Here is a 17855-nt window from a genome sequence, read left to right as displayed (position 1 = left end):
ACACTGCTTCGGCTTTACGGAATCGACCAACCTTCTTCGGCTTTACGGAATCGACCAACCTTTTCTTCTTCGGACAACCAAATTGCTGCTTCGCTATGACAACCGAATTGCTGCTTCGCTATGACAACCGAATTGCTGCTTTTTTCAGACAATGTTGCTTCGCTCCTACAGTCAATATTGCTTCGCTGTGACAGTCAATGTTGAGCCATTTACCATGGAAAAAACGTTACTCGTACACCAATTGACGATTACGTAACGATTTTCACTTTCCTATTACAAAATCACCAGCCCCAAAAGTCCACCCGGGGGCGCCAAATGTTGATTCTTCAACACTAACCAGTACGACTAGCTACCAGCTAGACTCTAGTTTCTTCGAATAGGATGTGGACTTTGGGGGATTTGAGGATAAACACTTAATTCGGGCGTGTTGCCCTTTCAACGTTCGTATTTATTCTGACAAAAACTTTATTTGCTTCACAAATCAGTGCCAATTCGATTTTTCTCTTTATTTAACCGAGCACTTCGATTGCAAATGAAAACCATTACCGTTCGAGATCCAACACTTAGTTCAAACTCATTAAACTCGCAAGGAACATTCCAATTCGCTCTGATAACCGAAGATTTTGATGTTTTTGTTGTTTGCTTTTTGGATTTTTTTTTTAAATCTGTCCACCTTATTAATTAAATCATTGTCGAGTTTGAAATGTTCAAGAGGTTGGATGCAGAAAGTTGCTGAAGAATGCTGCCAGTCGAATCAATTCAAATTAAAATCGGTGAATATAAAAATTAAAATTTATTCGAGTATAACTTCGTTTCGTATAAACTTACAGAGAGAGGATAAAAAATTATTTTAAACTTCTTTTTTCTGTTTGTTTAAAGAGGCTGTCCTTGTTGCAAGAACATTTTATCACTATAATCCTATAATTCTTAGAGCTAACACTTAAATTATATGAAAAGTTGAACCGAAAAATAGTTTCTCTTGATGTAAAAGAGAGGGGAAAAAACGAGAAAAAATAGGTCGCAGGTCGTTGAGTGTGCAGTGCAGTGTGTTTTCAATAAGCTTATCAAGACATTTCCTAACATTAACAAGGAACTTATCAATTAAATTTAACTTTATCAAAGATAATAAGGTCACAATCTCAATCAAAACGTCTTGAGAGAAGTCAGCAGTATAGTGGCAATAAGTGATTCGTATTTACAATTTGCAAGATTCTCTTTTCAGTATGGTCGCCAGCCCAACGTAGCCCCAGATAAGTGTAAATTACTTTAATTGGTTTTTCTTCTTCAATTTTCCACAGCTCTAACACCGAACTAACAAACGACAATAAAACAAAAACAAAAAAGTCGACTAACTTCCACCTCACCGAATTCTTTTATACCGAACGTAAAAAAGAATAAATTCGCTTTCATGAACCGAAAATCATTTTCCTAACTTTTGCTTTAAAATTCCTGTATCATCCCCGGCGCTCTCACCCACATCAGATAAAGCTTAAATTATCTCAATTTCCTCATCGTGAAACTACCTTTACAAAATATATCAACAACAAAACAGTGCCAACTTTGAGTATATTTTTGAATAAAGTTAGGAGACACTTAAAATTCTACAATTATCTGGAGTTACGTCGAGAATCGACAATGTGCAATGCTGTTTTTAGTAGAAATGTTCCATTGGGTCAGGGTACACCGAATTGAAACCGGAATTGTATGGGGTATTGTACATTTGACTATTGTATGGGTGACTATTGAAATTAGAACTATAGTGTGGCCTGTACGGACTTTGTTGATATGGATCGTTCGGTAGTACGTATATGTCTTCTGGTCGGCCATTGAAGACATATGGTCCCTTTAAGTGAGTAATTTTCGAATCGTGCAAGTAAGGTTTCGGTCTATATCCGGGACGATGATGCGGTCTGGTCGGAAGATACGATGGATATTGTGGTCCAAATGCTGGATTGTTATTCCACTGATACACATTTGTGGGTTTACCGTTCGACAAGAAATTGACGGGCACATTGAGGAATGGATTGACAGGAACTTGTTGTTGTGGCATCGAGTATTGTGGCGATAGTGGCTGAATGGTGGGTGGCTGCGAAATGTAACCCATGCCCGGCACAAACATATATGGTGTCGGCGGCAATCGAATGTAATAAATTGGTGAATTTTCATTGCCGTTCGGTCGACGTCGATTTGCTCTAGCCATCATCTCATCGACTTCCATCGGATGCATATCGTTGAAATATCCATGTTGAGCATAATAGTCTGGGGACTGGTACGGTGGCACAATGGGATCGGGAAAGAAGGAAAAAAAGTCGAGCATTTTATTAGACCTATGACTGGGCTGCGGGCTTAAGAACTCTCGCGGTGGTAATTTAAAGCTTTTGTTCACTTTGGACACAGTCTGTTTCGAATTGGTTGCTTCTTTCGATATTCCATTGAATGGACTTTGGTTTAGCTTTACGTCCACAATCGGTGTATCTTGCTTGCTTTGTGGCTGGTCTGCCGTTTTTGTATCGACTGATGGTAGAGCAACACTTTTTCCATTGCAGAAAGTGACACAAAACAAACTAAGTACAACTAGATGAACACAGGCGGATGACACCATTTTGACCGAATCTGCAAAAACAAAGAAAAACCGTGTTAGCATAATGAAAACTTTCACATTGGGTAAAAACAGACATCCGACCCGACACCCATTACATAAACTGTACGACCGTTCATTTTTTTTTATTGATTTATAATTTTTGTATTAATAGCCATCATCAAACGACGAAGAAAAAACCATACGCTAATGTGGCCATCAACGATGGTGCGATAGATATATGTATAATGCCAGATATTTAAGCGATGTAATTATATTGATATTGATTCAGTCATGATTATTCTGCTGCTGATCGAACCTTCATCGGAAGCTTTTAAAAAAGAGCGTTTAACTTGACCTACATGATTTCGTATCATTGAACAAATTGAGCATATTAGTCATCATAATAATAGCCTAACCATTTAATGACAGAGTTTTTTTCTGCATATTTTTGGCAAATTATAAACAAATTGAGTGTAGTTAATGATTAACAATGGCCCATTATACAGTTCTTAAATAATTTAACACGCACATGAAACGGTTAATGACCCCTCTCTCGTTGTGTATCTACCATTTAAAGTTAATAACGCATTCGACTGAAATGTATAATCGATGTGGTGAATAATTCGAAGAAAAGGAAAAAAAAAGTGTTTCAGAAGGATCTAGATGGTTTAGATATATAAGCTATCCGTAAATTATGCATGATTCATTCACGATTATTCTGAGCAAAAAAAAAATAATAATTTAACAGAATCGTTTCCAACAAGTGACCGTAGGTATGAATAGGTAGACTCTCAAGCAGGGCCTATTTTTGAGAATGTGTTTTTGGAATTTTAGGAATTTTTGGAATTTTTCAGGAATTTAAGGAATTTTAGGAATTTATGGAATTTTAGGAATTTTTAAGGATTTTTTTTGGAATTTTTGGGAATTCTTGGAATTTATTATTTCGTTATTTAATAAAGTTCATACTTCAAATGCACTGTAAATCAGGTTAATATAGGAGAACTTTGTTTGGATTCCGCTCTTATAAGTATAACATGAGATAATGATGCTCATGACCAATTAATGTGGTAATATTGATCAGAAATGATCACCCTAACTGATGAAATCTATTAATGTGGTAATATACTATTATTCTAGGTCTGTGACGTGGCATGAATAAAAACGGTAGTTACTTCAGCGAAAAAAAGTTGATCTGACTGAAATGTAGATACAATATTTGTTTTGAAAGTCAAAATTGAATTCTTGATTGACGTTCGATGGTTTTACGTAGATATGCTTTTTTAAACACTCCTTTGAACCACTCTTGCGATTTTGCCTTCGAGTTAGCTTTCGGTCTTCTGTCTTTTTCTGCCATCCTACAATTTAATGCCGCTGTTGCATCGAAATCAGCTACTATATAGGCACATTTGTATTAATATACAAATAATTGTATAAGGTCGACTGAGATAGTGAGGCCCGGTCGTCATCCTTAAACAATGGTTCTTTCATTACGTTTTTGTTATCGTTATTTTTTTGGACGCACTTCAAGCATGAGTGGTACTCTAAATATGGTACTGAAGCTTGGCAGTTTGTCAGACATCTGTGGAACACGGTAAAAAACAATTGTATGGAAAATAGTACTATATTTGGCAGCTGTCGACTATGATCACTTTTGCTTGAAGTGCGTTGGTCATTCACGAAAGGTTACAAAAACCTATCAAATGTTACGTTACTGTCATAACCAAAAATCTATGGATACGCTGGTTAAATGTTAAATGTTTATGGAAAAACGAATTGTCGGTAGAAGAAAAAAGAGTTGCAAATGAGTTGTAAATAAGTTGCATTTCAGGTTGTTTCCCCCTCAAATGGTACACAAGTTGAAACGGTTTTTGTAAACGAAATATTTTTTGATACTTCCTTTCTTTTATATATAAACAGTCTATTATTAATCGTTGGAAAACGACGTAAAATCGAAATTTGAATACTTTCCACCAAAAAAATTTAAATGATCTGAGTAAATTTCATTTGAAATGTTGTTTTCATTAAATTTTTTAAATTTTCGAAGACGTTTAATTAGAAATCCAGAAAATAGAACGTCTTTACTCAGTTTTTCTAAATTTTAGGAATTTTGGGAATTTTTAAGGAATTTAAAGAATTTTTGGAATTTTTAGGAATTTAAGGAATTTTTGGAATTTTTTAGGAATTTAAAGAATTTTAGGAATTTAAAGAATTTTAGGAATTTTACGAATTTTTAGGAATCAAATTCTCAAAAATAGGCCCTGCTCTCAAGGGAGTTAGAATCAGTGTTCAGTAAGATCGGACTAGATCCTTCCTCCGAAATGTTTTGAACGTTGCGGAGGGAATAAGCTAAAATAAAGGACCAAAATTTCAAAGGAACAAAAATATAGTGTTCCCCACATATGTATCATCCAACATCCATAGAAAAATCCTCGTTGTTCTCAGATCAGGATGTAAGATTAAATAAGGACATTGATTTGAACTAAAGTACGTAATAATACCTTCGGTACCCGCTTCAACTTTGATTAGATTCTCTTCAAGCTCATTTCATTTCATTTTCATAAAACGAAACAAATGATCCGCGGACTCCAGCAGTTGATTACATCTTGTAAATTCAGAACTTCAATGAACTATTTTGAATTAAATCAGCTGATAGATAGTCAATTCAAATTATTTCGGTTGAAAATCCTGGTGAGCTCTGACCTTATACAAATGATTAGAACTAAAAATTCAACGATTTGATCAGTCTCAAAATTCAGCAGATCAGTGCAATTCATGCCAAGACAAATGTATATTTTCGTCACCTGCTATTAAGGAACTCAATAATTCAAAATGTTGGTCAGTCGGCGATGTTCATTCAAACGACTCCGAGTCTAAACCTGTGATACCTGTACCAAAACAAACAATAATCTAATTCGAGATCGATATAACCTTGTCTGCATCATTATCTTTCATAATTTTTATCTTCGAATGATAAAACTGCAATGTAAATTAATTCTGCCGAATCGGTTGAATTCAGCAGGAAATTGAATTGATAAGAGTGTTAATTGGTGACATCTTTGTGGCACATGTGCAAAATCTAAAACATTGATGGAGATTTGAAATTAACAAAAAAAAATCTAAATAAATTGTCAACGATGCTGATCGCTCTATACAACATAAGAGAACGCAGACAGTATTTACCAAACAAATCGAATCGTGAAGAGATAAAACGGCTAATTTATGGCCGTTTGAAAAAATTCGGAAATATTTATTTCAATCGAAAATTAATGAATTTTTAAATCAGACGAGTATTAATAATACGAAATTAATCTTGTAACAAAATTCTCGTAAAATATTTAGATTTTCCGGTTAATAATCTTAGCACTGATGAATAGCATTGTCAACAATCTCAGTGTTTAAATTAATCGTCTTTTTTTGTGTTTGCACTTCTCATGAATGAAATGAAAAACTTATTTGATCTCGCAGTCATATTAGTCAGTGATTATCGGTCTTTTTTTTGTCTGTCGCTTTGGACAATATGAGGAGGAAAAAATTGACGTTATAATTTGATTAGAATAAAAGACAAAATTAATTTGACCGTCTCCAAAAAACGAAAGTCTGTGTACATACCTTCCTATCCAAAGCGTATTTACATACAGTAACCTTTAAACATTTTTTGATTTTTTCACGAAGATAATGCGGTTAAACCTTCGAATTGTTTATTGTATTTATCACTTTTTTCATAGTTTAATTGATTGCTTGTGTTCATAGGTAATCATTACATAAAATGGAAGAGATAATAATTGAAAAATTTACTCATTTGCATAATTTAATATCATGACAGTAGATGGGAGTATAATATTAATAATATTCGATGTTATACCTCGATGTGTCCGACGTGTGTTATCATTGATCGGAAATTTCGTACATATAATATACAACACACAAAATTATACGATTAAGCGTTAAATGTCGAATTCCATAAACAAGAAGTGGTTTATTAATGTTGACTGCAACACAATTGAAAATGCCTAATTTGTCGAAGGATTTTGAGGTGTATTGTAACATTGATGCAAATATACCAGTCAGAGAGATTGAACAAATAAAAAAAAAACATTTGAACTTGATAATATACCGAGAAATTGAACTTAACTAATGGCAAAGTACTTTTCGGTCAGAAAGGTTAATGAGAGCTAAATAGATTGGAGGTTGGAAAACTATGTTCCGTTTATTATCAGGCTAATTTCGGCAAGTCGGTTGCTATGAAAATCAATTACACCACACGGTATTTATTGAGGTATTCATAGAAATTAGAGGGCTGATTGAGGCGAAACTCTGGGTGCGTTGTAGCTGCACTAAGAACAAGCTCTTTCGATGGCCTACCAAAACGTACGAAACTTTCCGACCATTTGTGTCGAAATTTTGGAGCCACAAAATACTAAAATTAACGAGATCGGAATTAAGGCGATTAGTTGGTGCGATTGGTAACCAATGAAAACTTAATGATCATTTCGACAGAATGGATCGGTCTGATTTTGTGATCTGACACCTGAGACATGGGTCAATTTAACCATTTTACTACTTTTGCATAAGTCCTACCATGTCCGATTATTATTGAAAATATACCGTCTTGTCTATCATTCTCACCAAAATAATTATGATCAAAATTCGTCACAAATCATTACTGTATTTATAACAACGAAAATATATTGCCGCAACTTTACAACTCTATATTCAACAATTATCGCTACTGACCGAGCTACTGACCTACACTAACTTGGTAGCAAAATATGTGAATAATGTGTTTGCGTCAGTAGATTATGGTCGTCATTGTACAAATTATGAATAAATATTCGATGAAAATCGATACACCTTGGAACGGTTCAACGGAAGAACTGAATATTCCACCAGCGAATTTGGCAAAATATTTTTTTTTTTGTTTAATTCGATCTGAATAATTCAAAATACCCGTGAAGAACATTGGAAATTAGGGAAAAAAATACAAATATTTATTTCAACACGCACGGAATACGGTTATTGGCCTGTTGTTCTCTTTAAATATCATCGTATTATGCGAGTTGTGTTCATATCTTCATTTTTTTTTTTCTTCAGAGAAAAATTGACTATGGCATACACGTAACGAATTTTTCTTTGTTATTATAATTGTCCATCATCGAAAATATTTTGATCTGCTTCAATACACAAAACTTTTTGATTATTTGAGGTGCTTCATTATTTAACATCAAGAAAAGAACACAGTCATTAACGCGGCAAATATGGGATGAAATGATACTTAATAATCCACATTGAGAATTTTGTTTATGTTGCTGGATTGATCTGATTGACTTGGAATTGAATATGAAGAAGAAAAGAAAAAACGACGGCAGTAATGACAAACGCCACACTTTTTTGTTTAGTTTTGATGTACATAATTATCGTGGTTCAGACGATGAAATCTATGAAGTTAGTGGGAGAAATAAGGTTTTTCTGCTGTTTAATTCTCAGTCTATTACTGGTCATCACCTTTTGAGCAAATTTTACGTCTACTTGGTAATACCGGTAGTGATTTTGAAAATGACGTGGAGTTTCTGTCGATTTTTTCAGACTTACAATAGAAATAGGATGTCGTTATTTAGGATGAACATTTGTAACAAATTGGGTCATGAGGCCATTTTCCACGGATACCAGGGCTGTTTTTGACGTTTGAAATTCTAAAAACGTTCTTTAAAAAAAAATTAAATTCCCAAAAATTAGCTCTGGGAGAGCGACTCGCGGCAAAAATTGCTTCGTTTTCCTTCCTATCCGTTTCAACCCTTATTCTAGAATTTCGTCGCATAGAAACCCCTCAAAAAAGGCACACAACCAAATCTGTTACTCCCTGCCGCAGGTTGCTATTTCAAAATGGATTCAGCTGCACCGTAAATATTTTCGAAAAGGTGTGTTGCTAAGAGAATGCTAGACGATTTTTAATATGACCAAAAGCTTTACATGTTTACTGAAAGAAAAAAAAACAATAGGCCACAGATGGGTTGTACACCATGACGGCGAAAATAAAATATTTGATATTTGGACCCGTCTGGAACCACAAAGCCCGCATAACGGAAAATAAACCATAGAATTTCCACATTGGGCCCACGATCGTACGTATATAAGATAAATGTCTGTGCACTTAAATCGGAATTTAAATGCTCACAGACAGGTCTTTTGTTTATGCCTGTTAGCAAAAAAGGGTTCGTCAATTCGACACCACAATCGAAACACCTCACATTCCTTTTTATCGGTTCGAAATCAAGGTGTATGGTTGAGTGTGTATGTACATATATTCGTGTATTGGATAGGTATACGTAGTATACCATGGATAAATGATGGTTAAAAATTTGTTAATCCATGTATAACATTGCTTTCATTACATAGAATTATTCATTATTATTAAATATCACTTTGAGGAAAGATGAAAAAAAAAGTGCGTGCGTAACCACTTGTGATATCTTTGTGGATGAGTTTAAAATGAAAAAAAAAAATTACATTTAAAAGAAGTACAAAAAAAGAGCGAAATAATTACTGTTATTCAATTGTATTAATATAATTTTCTTATTACGGCTGACAAAACAAAACGCGACAACCATTGACTTTGAAAAGTGACTAAGCGACTTGCAATTTTATTACAACAAAATAATCTAAACGATAAATTTCCTATTAATTTCCATGCATAATACGAAAAAGTAGAAGAGAAAAAAAAAGACGACGTCAAGAAAAAAAAACCAACATTAAAAATATTCGTTCATTAATAACAGCACCGGGTACACTGGTACATGGCATACAAATTGCCATCAATTGTAAAAGTATTCTAAGCGAAATTGTTGGATGACATAAGAAATAACATCTGATATGAAGAATATACACAGAAAAAAGCACTGAAATGAAGAAGAAATAGTGTTTGCTGAAAGATCTTGTTGCTTTTATACACACAATTCACTACGAAAATTGTACACAGCATCAACATTTTGTACATCATATATATATGTACACACCCAAGAGTCTTCATGATCGACCTTGGAAGGACGCTTTGATTTTATAATAGATAAAGTATGGAGAGAAGAGTAATTAATGAACTAATAATAGCAATATGCGGGTCAATAAACCTTTTTTATTATTTTACGGCGCTTTAATTATCTCTTTTATACTTTATGCAATGCGTACATTTTGTTGATTAAAAAATTACACAAATTATTACAACTGACAAGTTGATGATATCGAAGATGGAGGAACATTTTCTGGATAGAATTTCAGATGTATGTTTACTTTCAATTTAACGACTCCTCAAAGTATTTAATGTCACTTATTGATGCGTCTAGCGCATCTCATGTTATCGTTTTTTGTTTTGTTTGTCTTTTTTTTCGTCGTCTTCTTCTTTTATTCTCTCTCCCCCCATTCATTTTCATTTTATGTTATCTCTGAATAAATATAATATTATATTAACAGCGCGTCATGAGACACAACAGGTATGTATATGCATTACAGATAGGAAGTGAGAAAATGATGACTACTTACAGGTGAATAAATGGAACCTATGATTAAACTACTTAATGGTTTGTGCTTGCAAATTTTTCGTATAGAAATATGTGTACAGCAGGGAGTCTGGACTGCACCTCACGTTAATTTTTATTGCGATCAACTCGATACAAACTCACACAACGACTGCAAAGGGAACATCTGAAGACGAAATTAAGCAATAAATCGCTGAACGTTTTATAGTTTATTTGACAATTTTATAATATCAGATAAATAATACTCGAGATGTTAGTTAATTATAATTGTAATTAATCGTTTCCGATTCGGCTTGGATTTAGAAAAATAAATGCCACGAATGACGTCTTTATTATGCTCTTAAACGTTTATGCATTTTAGGTTTAGTTGTATCAGACAGAATTATAGTTTATATTTCGAAGAAGAAAAAGTAAAAGACCCTTGTTCCAACAATGTAGAAGAACATATGAGTAGTTACTCTAAGAGTATTGATGCTTTCCAGTGTTGCCATCTTGCCATACAGGTCTTACAGAGACTGTAGGTTGTGACAATACACTACGCGTCTTGCGCCTCAAAAAGCATTCATCAAAGAGTGTTTTCCCTATCACGAAAGTTTTCGGAAATGTTATTATTCCGAGGCGAAGCCGAGGTCGATAAACACACGAAAATTACACTTTTCATTTTTATCCCAAATTATGTATTGGATTTAACATCCCCGGAATTTTACATGCTGAGATAGAGATAGAGATAGAGAGAGCGTTGAAAGTAGTGCTTCAAACATGAAAAGTACGGTTCTCGATGCATGTAAAAATATTGTGTTCTGCATGAATTTGCATCAATCAGCTGGTCTACTCATGTATGAATGGACTAGCTTATAAACAGCAGAATCAAATTTATGTCCAAGTTTCCCTGACAACCCCTGTAAGTGAAGAAAAGTGGATTGTTTTTAAGGCTAGGCATTCGTAATCGTAATTGAATTATTCGTATTTTAATTTGGGTAAAAAAAGAATATTTGGAGTCCACATCACTCACACATCGGAGATCTTAGGGTGCAGATTTCAAATTAATATTTAAAATCGTTTTCGTCCATAAATGACGTCAAGTATTCGAGAAAGACAAAAAAATTTGGTATAAACAAGGACATTGATAACAACAGCCAACTTTCGTGACGTCATTTGTGAATGATCTTTTAGGGCAGATGAATAAAAACAAATCTCAAAAAAGGCAACGAAAGCTTTACTTTTCGTCACTGAGCGTTTTCGTTGGCCGAAAAAGAGGTTTTTAAACCAATAAGAAGTTGTTAAACAAATAGTCTCCACAAGTCAAATGCACAACATTCTAAAAAGAATTTACCATCCTGCACACAATCTCTATAGCGATGCATTAAAGAGTACCTATGCTATTTGACTTGACTTAGCTGCTGGCTAAAAGTGACACATAAACAATTATTTTCTTGTAAGAATAGGTGAGTTTACAGAATACCGAAGAACACTTTGCTTACAATGTTGTTTACTACCTACCGAGAACAGGACTTCACATGTGGGCACTTTGAGCAACTGCCCAACAGGGATATATCGATCTAACTGAATGTACAGGGAAATTTTTAAACGTACAACATTTACTTTTTAGTACTTCTGGGTATGGTAAGTGGTAAGTAACAGTAGAATAGGTAGATTTACTAATTTTATTGGCTGCAAAAACATTTTAGAAATATTACTACTAACTGAAAATAATCTTTGAATGGAAAGTGTGTAAATATTATTGCTTTTGCAGTCGAAATGACCCATTGTGCCCCTGGAAGGCCACAAATTTATAACGGCACTGAACTGATTAATCATTCGCAAGACATGTGATCGACGATTCGCACAAAAAAATGGTTCTACGAATGTAGATGATTGTCTATATGTCTACAGTCTCTTCGATTTGCAGAATAAATTCTGAAGGGAGGATTAACCTAATTGCTGTAACTTTGTGAGTATATACGACTGCCGACGACGCTTTTTTCGCCATTTATTTATTTGAAACTCTGATTCTTCATCGAGATTATATTCATATGATTGACAGTAAAGAGGTGTTAATGTGCCATTATTTTGCATGCAAGTGTAATTTGCATTCGGCTTTACATGTGCATTAGTTGTCTGTATGCTGAAGGAAAATACTTTGTCTTACAACTTGTAATGCGTTCATAGATCGTTGTCGATAATAAGACACTCAACGCAAATTCAGAACGTATTAGTTTAAGTTTACTCTTTAGGTGAGAGAGAATATATGTATTCGAATTGTTGCAATCTGATTTACTTAGAAAGAAGAAAAAACACAACTCGAACCTGTGAAATAAGATGTGGTACACGATTCACACAATGTTTATTGACTCAATAATGAATGCTAATTTCGAACGGAAGTTGTGCTATCTGGTTTGAATATAATTTTTTGAACAAATTACTTTCAATTAAAATGCTAAAAGGCGTAAAATGAAGACGAATGTAAACAACAAGACAAACAACTATCGTCCACATCAAAATGCAATATTACGATGTGATAACCTAATCAAAATAACATATACAGCGGCGCTTGTACGAGTAGCTGACCTTCTAAACATTTTATGTCACAGACGGTGTTTATTGCTATTAAATTTTCTACATACCACAAAAAGTCGTCCGCATTCATCGATTTGAAACAGGGTCACAATAACTTAGAATATTTTTTACTTTACGTGTTACGGCATGTTTCATTTTCATTTACATTGCCTAATCACGTAAAGCATTGTACTTACGAGGTTCCAAGTTGTTATGTCGGAAGTAATATACTATTAACTTTACTAGGGATGTAAAGTGGTCTGTATACGAAGTAACAAATTACTTCCCTGGTATATTATTGTCACCGATTGGTACATTATTAGTATATTACTTCCGAGGTTCCAAGTTGTGTATTTGATAAGTGGGGTGTCAAATAACAACTTGGAACCTCGTAAGTACAGTGATTTACGTGATTAGGCAATGTAAATGAAAATGAATTTACCAGCCCTGTTCAATGTCGTTCAAACTGAAAGACTCGTTTTTTTTTTAGTTTTTTAAGAAATCGAGGACAACAACGATTTCTGTTCTATTGACGCTAGGCAACTGCCTAAAATCGATTGTTTCATTTACGACATTAGAGGGGGTTTGAAATATCAGGACACCGATTCGCATGCGGTTCGTAACTTTACGAATTCCTAACTTAACAGTTCTTATGGGATTTTATACACGCAACTGTCAAAATACTGATATTTGGAGTTACGAACGCATGAGAATCGCGACCCAGATGTCTCCTCGGTGTAATTAGCCTCCGCTTTTTATCAAAATGAATGTGATTCTGTTTGCTTAGGGAATATAACACTCTAGATGTTCATAACATGAAATGAACCGAAATTTTGCAATGAATTTTATATTTCAAATCCAGAAGATGAGAAAAACATAAACATTAAACAGATACCCGGGCAATGATGTGATGTATATTATGGAATGTATACGAAGATATACGTCGAAATTATGTAGAGACTTATGGATTCCAATAAAAAAAGAACCGAACTGTTTACAATAAAATTTCTACACAGTGATCTGCATAATATAACAGATAACAGTGTTCCGAACAATATTGGCATAAAATAAATGAATTAAGAGATGATTATCGTTCGTAATAATATGTGTAACGATTATTCGTTCGTTCAGTTCTTTTTTTTTATTTTGTGTTGTTGTTATTTTATAAAGTCCATATTGAGTAGATTGGCATTTACAATTTCGTTTAACGCTCGTTGCCGGAGAAATATAGGCTAAAAGAATCATCTAATGATATAACAAAAGAACCAACGAAAGCATTGTTTGTTGGCTGTGCTTTCTTATAAAAATATTTAAAATTACAATCTATAATCATTCTGCACAAACGGTTATTTTCAATTTCTTATTCGCGTGCTCTGTTAATAATGTATTTACTTTTAATGTTAGAAACCGTGCGGCCTTGAATAGAATTTTTATTGGTATTTATCTAAACAGTCAGGCGGTTAAAGTGACGGCTAAATTTCTAAATGACCGCATGTATAAACAGCACAATTTTCGAACGAACGTTGCATGCTTTTACCCAATTTTATTCTCACAATCGAATATATAGCTACCTTTCTTTCACCTTTAAAGCCATTAAACAAATGAAATTTTTGTCTGTGAAATTTCTATAATTAACCGGAAATACATTCAGAGGAGGACTGCAAATAAGCTTTTTTTCAGTCTCTCGAAAAGCTCGACCATGAATCGTTCGTTCGTTAGTTGTTGTTTTTTTTGTTATCGTAGTGCTCTTGGGGGCATCATTGAATGAATTGGCGTTGACATCATATTTTTCTAACAATTTTTAGCATAAAAATTAGTTGCGAGTTTCAAAATTTTAAATCGCAGGAAAATAAACAAAAATTTCAAGATTTATGAATTTTTAATCGAAAACTCCAAAACCTTTTGAATGAGTAATTTTTATGCTTAAAGGTACAACAAAAAACGGTTTTTATATACGACATTGTTTCGTATGAATGAGATGTGTATCTGGGACGTGATTGTACGTTTTATGTATTCGTAACGAATATTTTGGACTTTTTTCTCTCTCTTCATTTGATGGACACTTTGACAACGATTGAAGTAAAATGATAAATTATAATTTGTGTGATAGAACCGAAGACGTTAATTGATCAGTTGAGAATCTACTCTCGTTACATACAAAGCTTTACCCAAGAAGCTTTGGGTTATAGTACCTAAGTCCTGTTGCCGTTCAATTCTTAAAATTTAAATGAGAATGAGATGCCATAAGGTACGTATTCAGTCTATACAAATTTATGTATTTAATTGTAAAATTGTGTGACTTTTCTTCTTAATAAATAAAGGAAAGAGGTGGCCACTGGAACAAAGGATTCCAAATCCAGGTTCCAAGCCCATAAAGTTTAACCTGCCTCATTCTTATCTATCTAAAGACATGGGAAAAGTATTGTTGTGGAATTCAGTGTAAAGGAATTTAGCCTGTCTGCATTCAAGTAGGACATGGATCTCTTTTAATTTGTAGTTACTTTCATCTCTTTTTCCTTTAGATTTAGTATATACTAACAAAATAACAAAAAATGCACGAGCGCCGATAATGACTGAGACAACTGCTTTTAAAAGCTGCTATCGTCGAAAAATTGTCAGCTGAGTAAAGACCAGGATCTTCCTTCATTTTTCAAAAATATTACTCAAAGACTGTCCCTTCTACAGGATGCATGTTTCCCATTTCCCGGAAATGTGACAGACACAAAGAAAATGTAGGAATTTCAAAATTTTTGAGAAAACTTTCATCTTAATGGGGTTTAATTTCCATCCAATGACTTAAATACAAATTCAAACAAATAAATTGAACAAATAATCACAGAACCTCTATCAAAACAATATCATGTTACCGTCTCAATAAAGAACGTTGTCGGTTCAATCAACCTTTGTGTCACCAATTAGGGACGGATTTTTAATTTTAAAAATGAACGGAGAAGAAATTAAATTTGATTTGTCTCTAGTTGAAACTAACTCATTGCAACGAACATAATAACTCGAAATATAGATGCAGACTGGGCTGTACATTTTAGAACTGCAATTATTATATATTTACCTCTAGTGACAAGCAACAAAATTGCAGCTGAAGTAGACACGTTCGTTGTTATATTAAAATAATGTCAAAAAATAATCTTTAAATTGTCTTTATGGGGGCAAACACCACTCCAGAAGCTATAAATAATATTGCAACAATGGGACAGTTCACTCGTATAAATAAATTAAAATTTTTGCAATTTTCATTTAAAGTGAAAAACAGTTTTTAATGCACTTTTTATAACCAACATACTGTTTTCGCTGCAAATTCACTTTTAACGACCCAAACCAAATAGAATGTGTAATTAGCAATTCTATTTTTAGCCGACTATCATCTACAAGACGATCCAAACACCGCGATAGACGGAAGCACAATGTAGCTTCATTCTAGATTTAATGAAAATATATTTACACACTCGATGGCTTTTCTAGCCTACCACTTTATATGTTTTTTTTTTTTTTTATCTTCTACACATTCGATGTTGAAGAAAGGTATAAAATATTCTTCTTTTAACATTTTTGTTTTATTATATTCATACTTATTAGTAATATATATAGCGTGCGCCAAGTGTTTGATGCCAGTCAATGCTAATGGACAAAAATATGTACGCAAGAGGCAAAAATACACATTTTAACATCGACTGTTGTTTCACGTAGAGGTGACAATAAAAGTTTTAGATGTAAAATTTAAAGAGAAAAAAAAGTAATTGTATCGTTTGTCAGTCAATCACTTCACCAATTCAGTAAACATCAATATCAATAGAGTATATATTGGAAGGTGTAAAATAATTATATTATTGACATTCGTAATGCTGTAAGTTATGGATAATGGTTCTTGTGTACCGCAGATATGTTTATTCTCACAAGGTACAAAAGTCATGTTACGTCACAGAATTTAATGCTGTGAGTAAAGTTCTCATTTTTTTATATCGCATTAAAAATTCAGCAAACCTGCATAACTCTCGAACTTCCCATGATTTATAATTCAATTAATAACCTTTTCCAACCGCTTCCGGGGATTTAGCATTTTAAATTTCTTCGTTTTTGTATTGTTTTAATTATTTTTTTCTCTTGCTAAATGAGCTCAATTCTCATAGTCAGAACGGAGAAAGTGACCTTTTGATAGTAGATATAAAGTTTATTAGTTGCATTTGAGTAGAATTGCATATTTGACTTCTATAGTATGTTTTGCCACAACTTCTTTTTTTTTGTTTCCGATAGCATTCCATCATATAACAAGACAAGACATATGCTTCAACAAATGAAGTAAAAGATTTTGTAACGCTCAACAGACTTAAATCGAAAGATGTATCAGGACTGAGACTAGTCTAGTGAGTCATCACGTTTTGGATATTTCCAGATCGTGTCAAATTAACTCCATTGGTTTATAGAGACCTAGATAATTGATTGAAATTAATATGATTGGTAGTCGACATTATTGGCTTTCCATTGCACACAGGCCCGAACTGGTTATACTGAGAGAACTTAAAGAACTTCAAGCACCAATTAAACTCTTATATTCTGTTCTCGTGTCAGTCTAGTGTTGGAGCACGAAGACCCAAATAGCGCATCGGAATTTGCCTCTTAACTTTAACCAGCTTCCACATTCGATATAAACGGTACTATGTAGACACAAATGTCTATGTACGCCTAATAACGTGAATATCGAATAAGGAACAAGATGGATTATAAACGTTGACTACAATTGCTAAACGTTTCCCATGTGCAGAATGAGCACCAGCTGAATATCATCAGCTGGTGTACAAACAAAAACACTTTGTACTATAAACAATTCAAAGACAACCTACACACAACGCATTTCTACGTTAAAGTCATCTATGCGCGCACATAACTCGTATGAATGAAGTAAACACATTGATAAGAATTTGTTTTGATTGTTTATCATACAATAAGTGTGATGATATTCAGCTGGTGTTCATTCTGCACATAGGAAACTTTTAACAATTGTATGTGACTTTTTATGTTTCTCGTACAGTATTGTCTGTTTTAGAATTGTCGCTCTCCAGCTTGGCATATATTATGTCAAAAAAAGACACCGCGCCGTCAATATAAGTAAATTGACAATATATCGACACAACTGAAGTAAAACATACAAATTGGTCTAAAAAAATCTCTACTAAAAA

General features: G+C 33.6%; 1 protein-coding gene across 1 annotated transcript; it reads right to left on the bottom strand.

Annotated features, from left to right (window-relative positions):
* Positions 1-860: 860 nt before the first annotated feature.
* LOC119068135 lies at positions 861-16089 on the bottom strand. The gene is made up of 2 exons (XM_037171597.1): positions 15734-16089; positions 861-2613 (listed from the first exon to the last, which is right to left on the bottom strand). The coding sequence occupies exon 2, from the start codon at positions 2600-2602 to the stop codon at positions 1652-1654; it is 951 nt and encodes a 316-aa protein (XP_037027492.1). The 5' UTR covers positions 2603-2613; positions 15734-16089; the 3' UTR covers positions 861-1651.
* Positions 16090-17855: the final 1766 nt, after the last annotated feature.

Source organism: Bradysia coprophila, assembly GCF_014529535.1.
Source record: "Bradysia coprophila strain Holo2 chromosome X unlocalized genomic scaffold, BU_Bcop_v1 contig_173, whole genome shotgun sequence".
Taxonomy (NCBI): Eukaryota; Metazoa; Arthropoda; class Insecta; order Diptera; family Sciaridae; genus Bradysia; species Bradysia coprophila.
Note: the sequence above shows the minus strand (reverse complement) of the source record. Positions and strands in the feature narration are given on the sequence as shown.

Excerpts from the sequence above, each read along its gene's own strand:
- LOC119068135 (XM_037171597.1), bottom strand. The coding sequence starts at position 2,602 with ATGGTGTCATCCGCCTGTGTTCATCTAGTTGTACTTAGTTTGTTTTGT.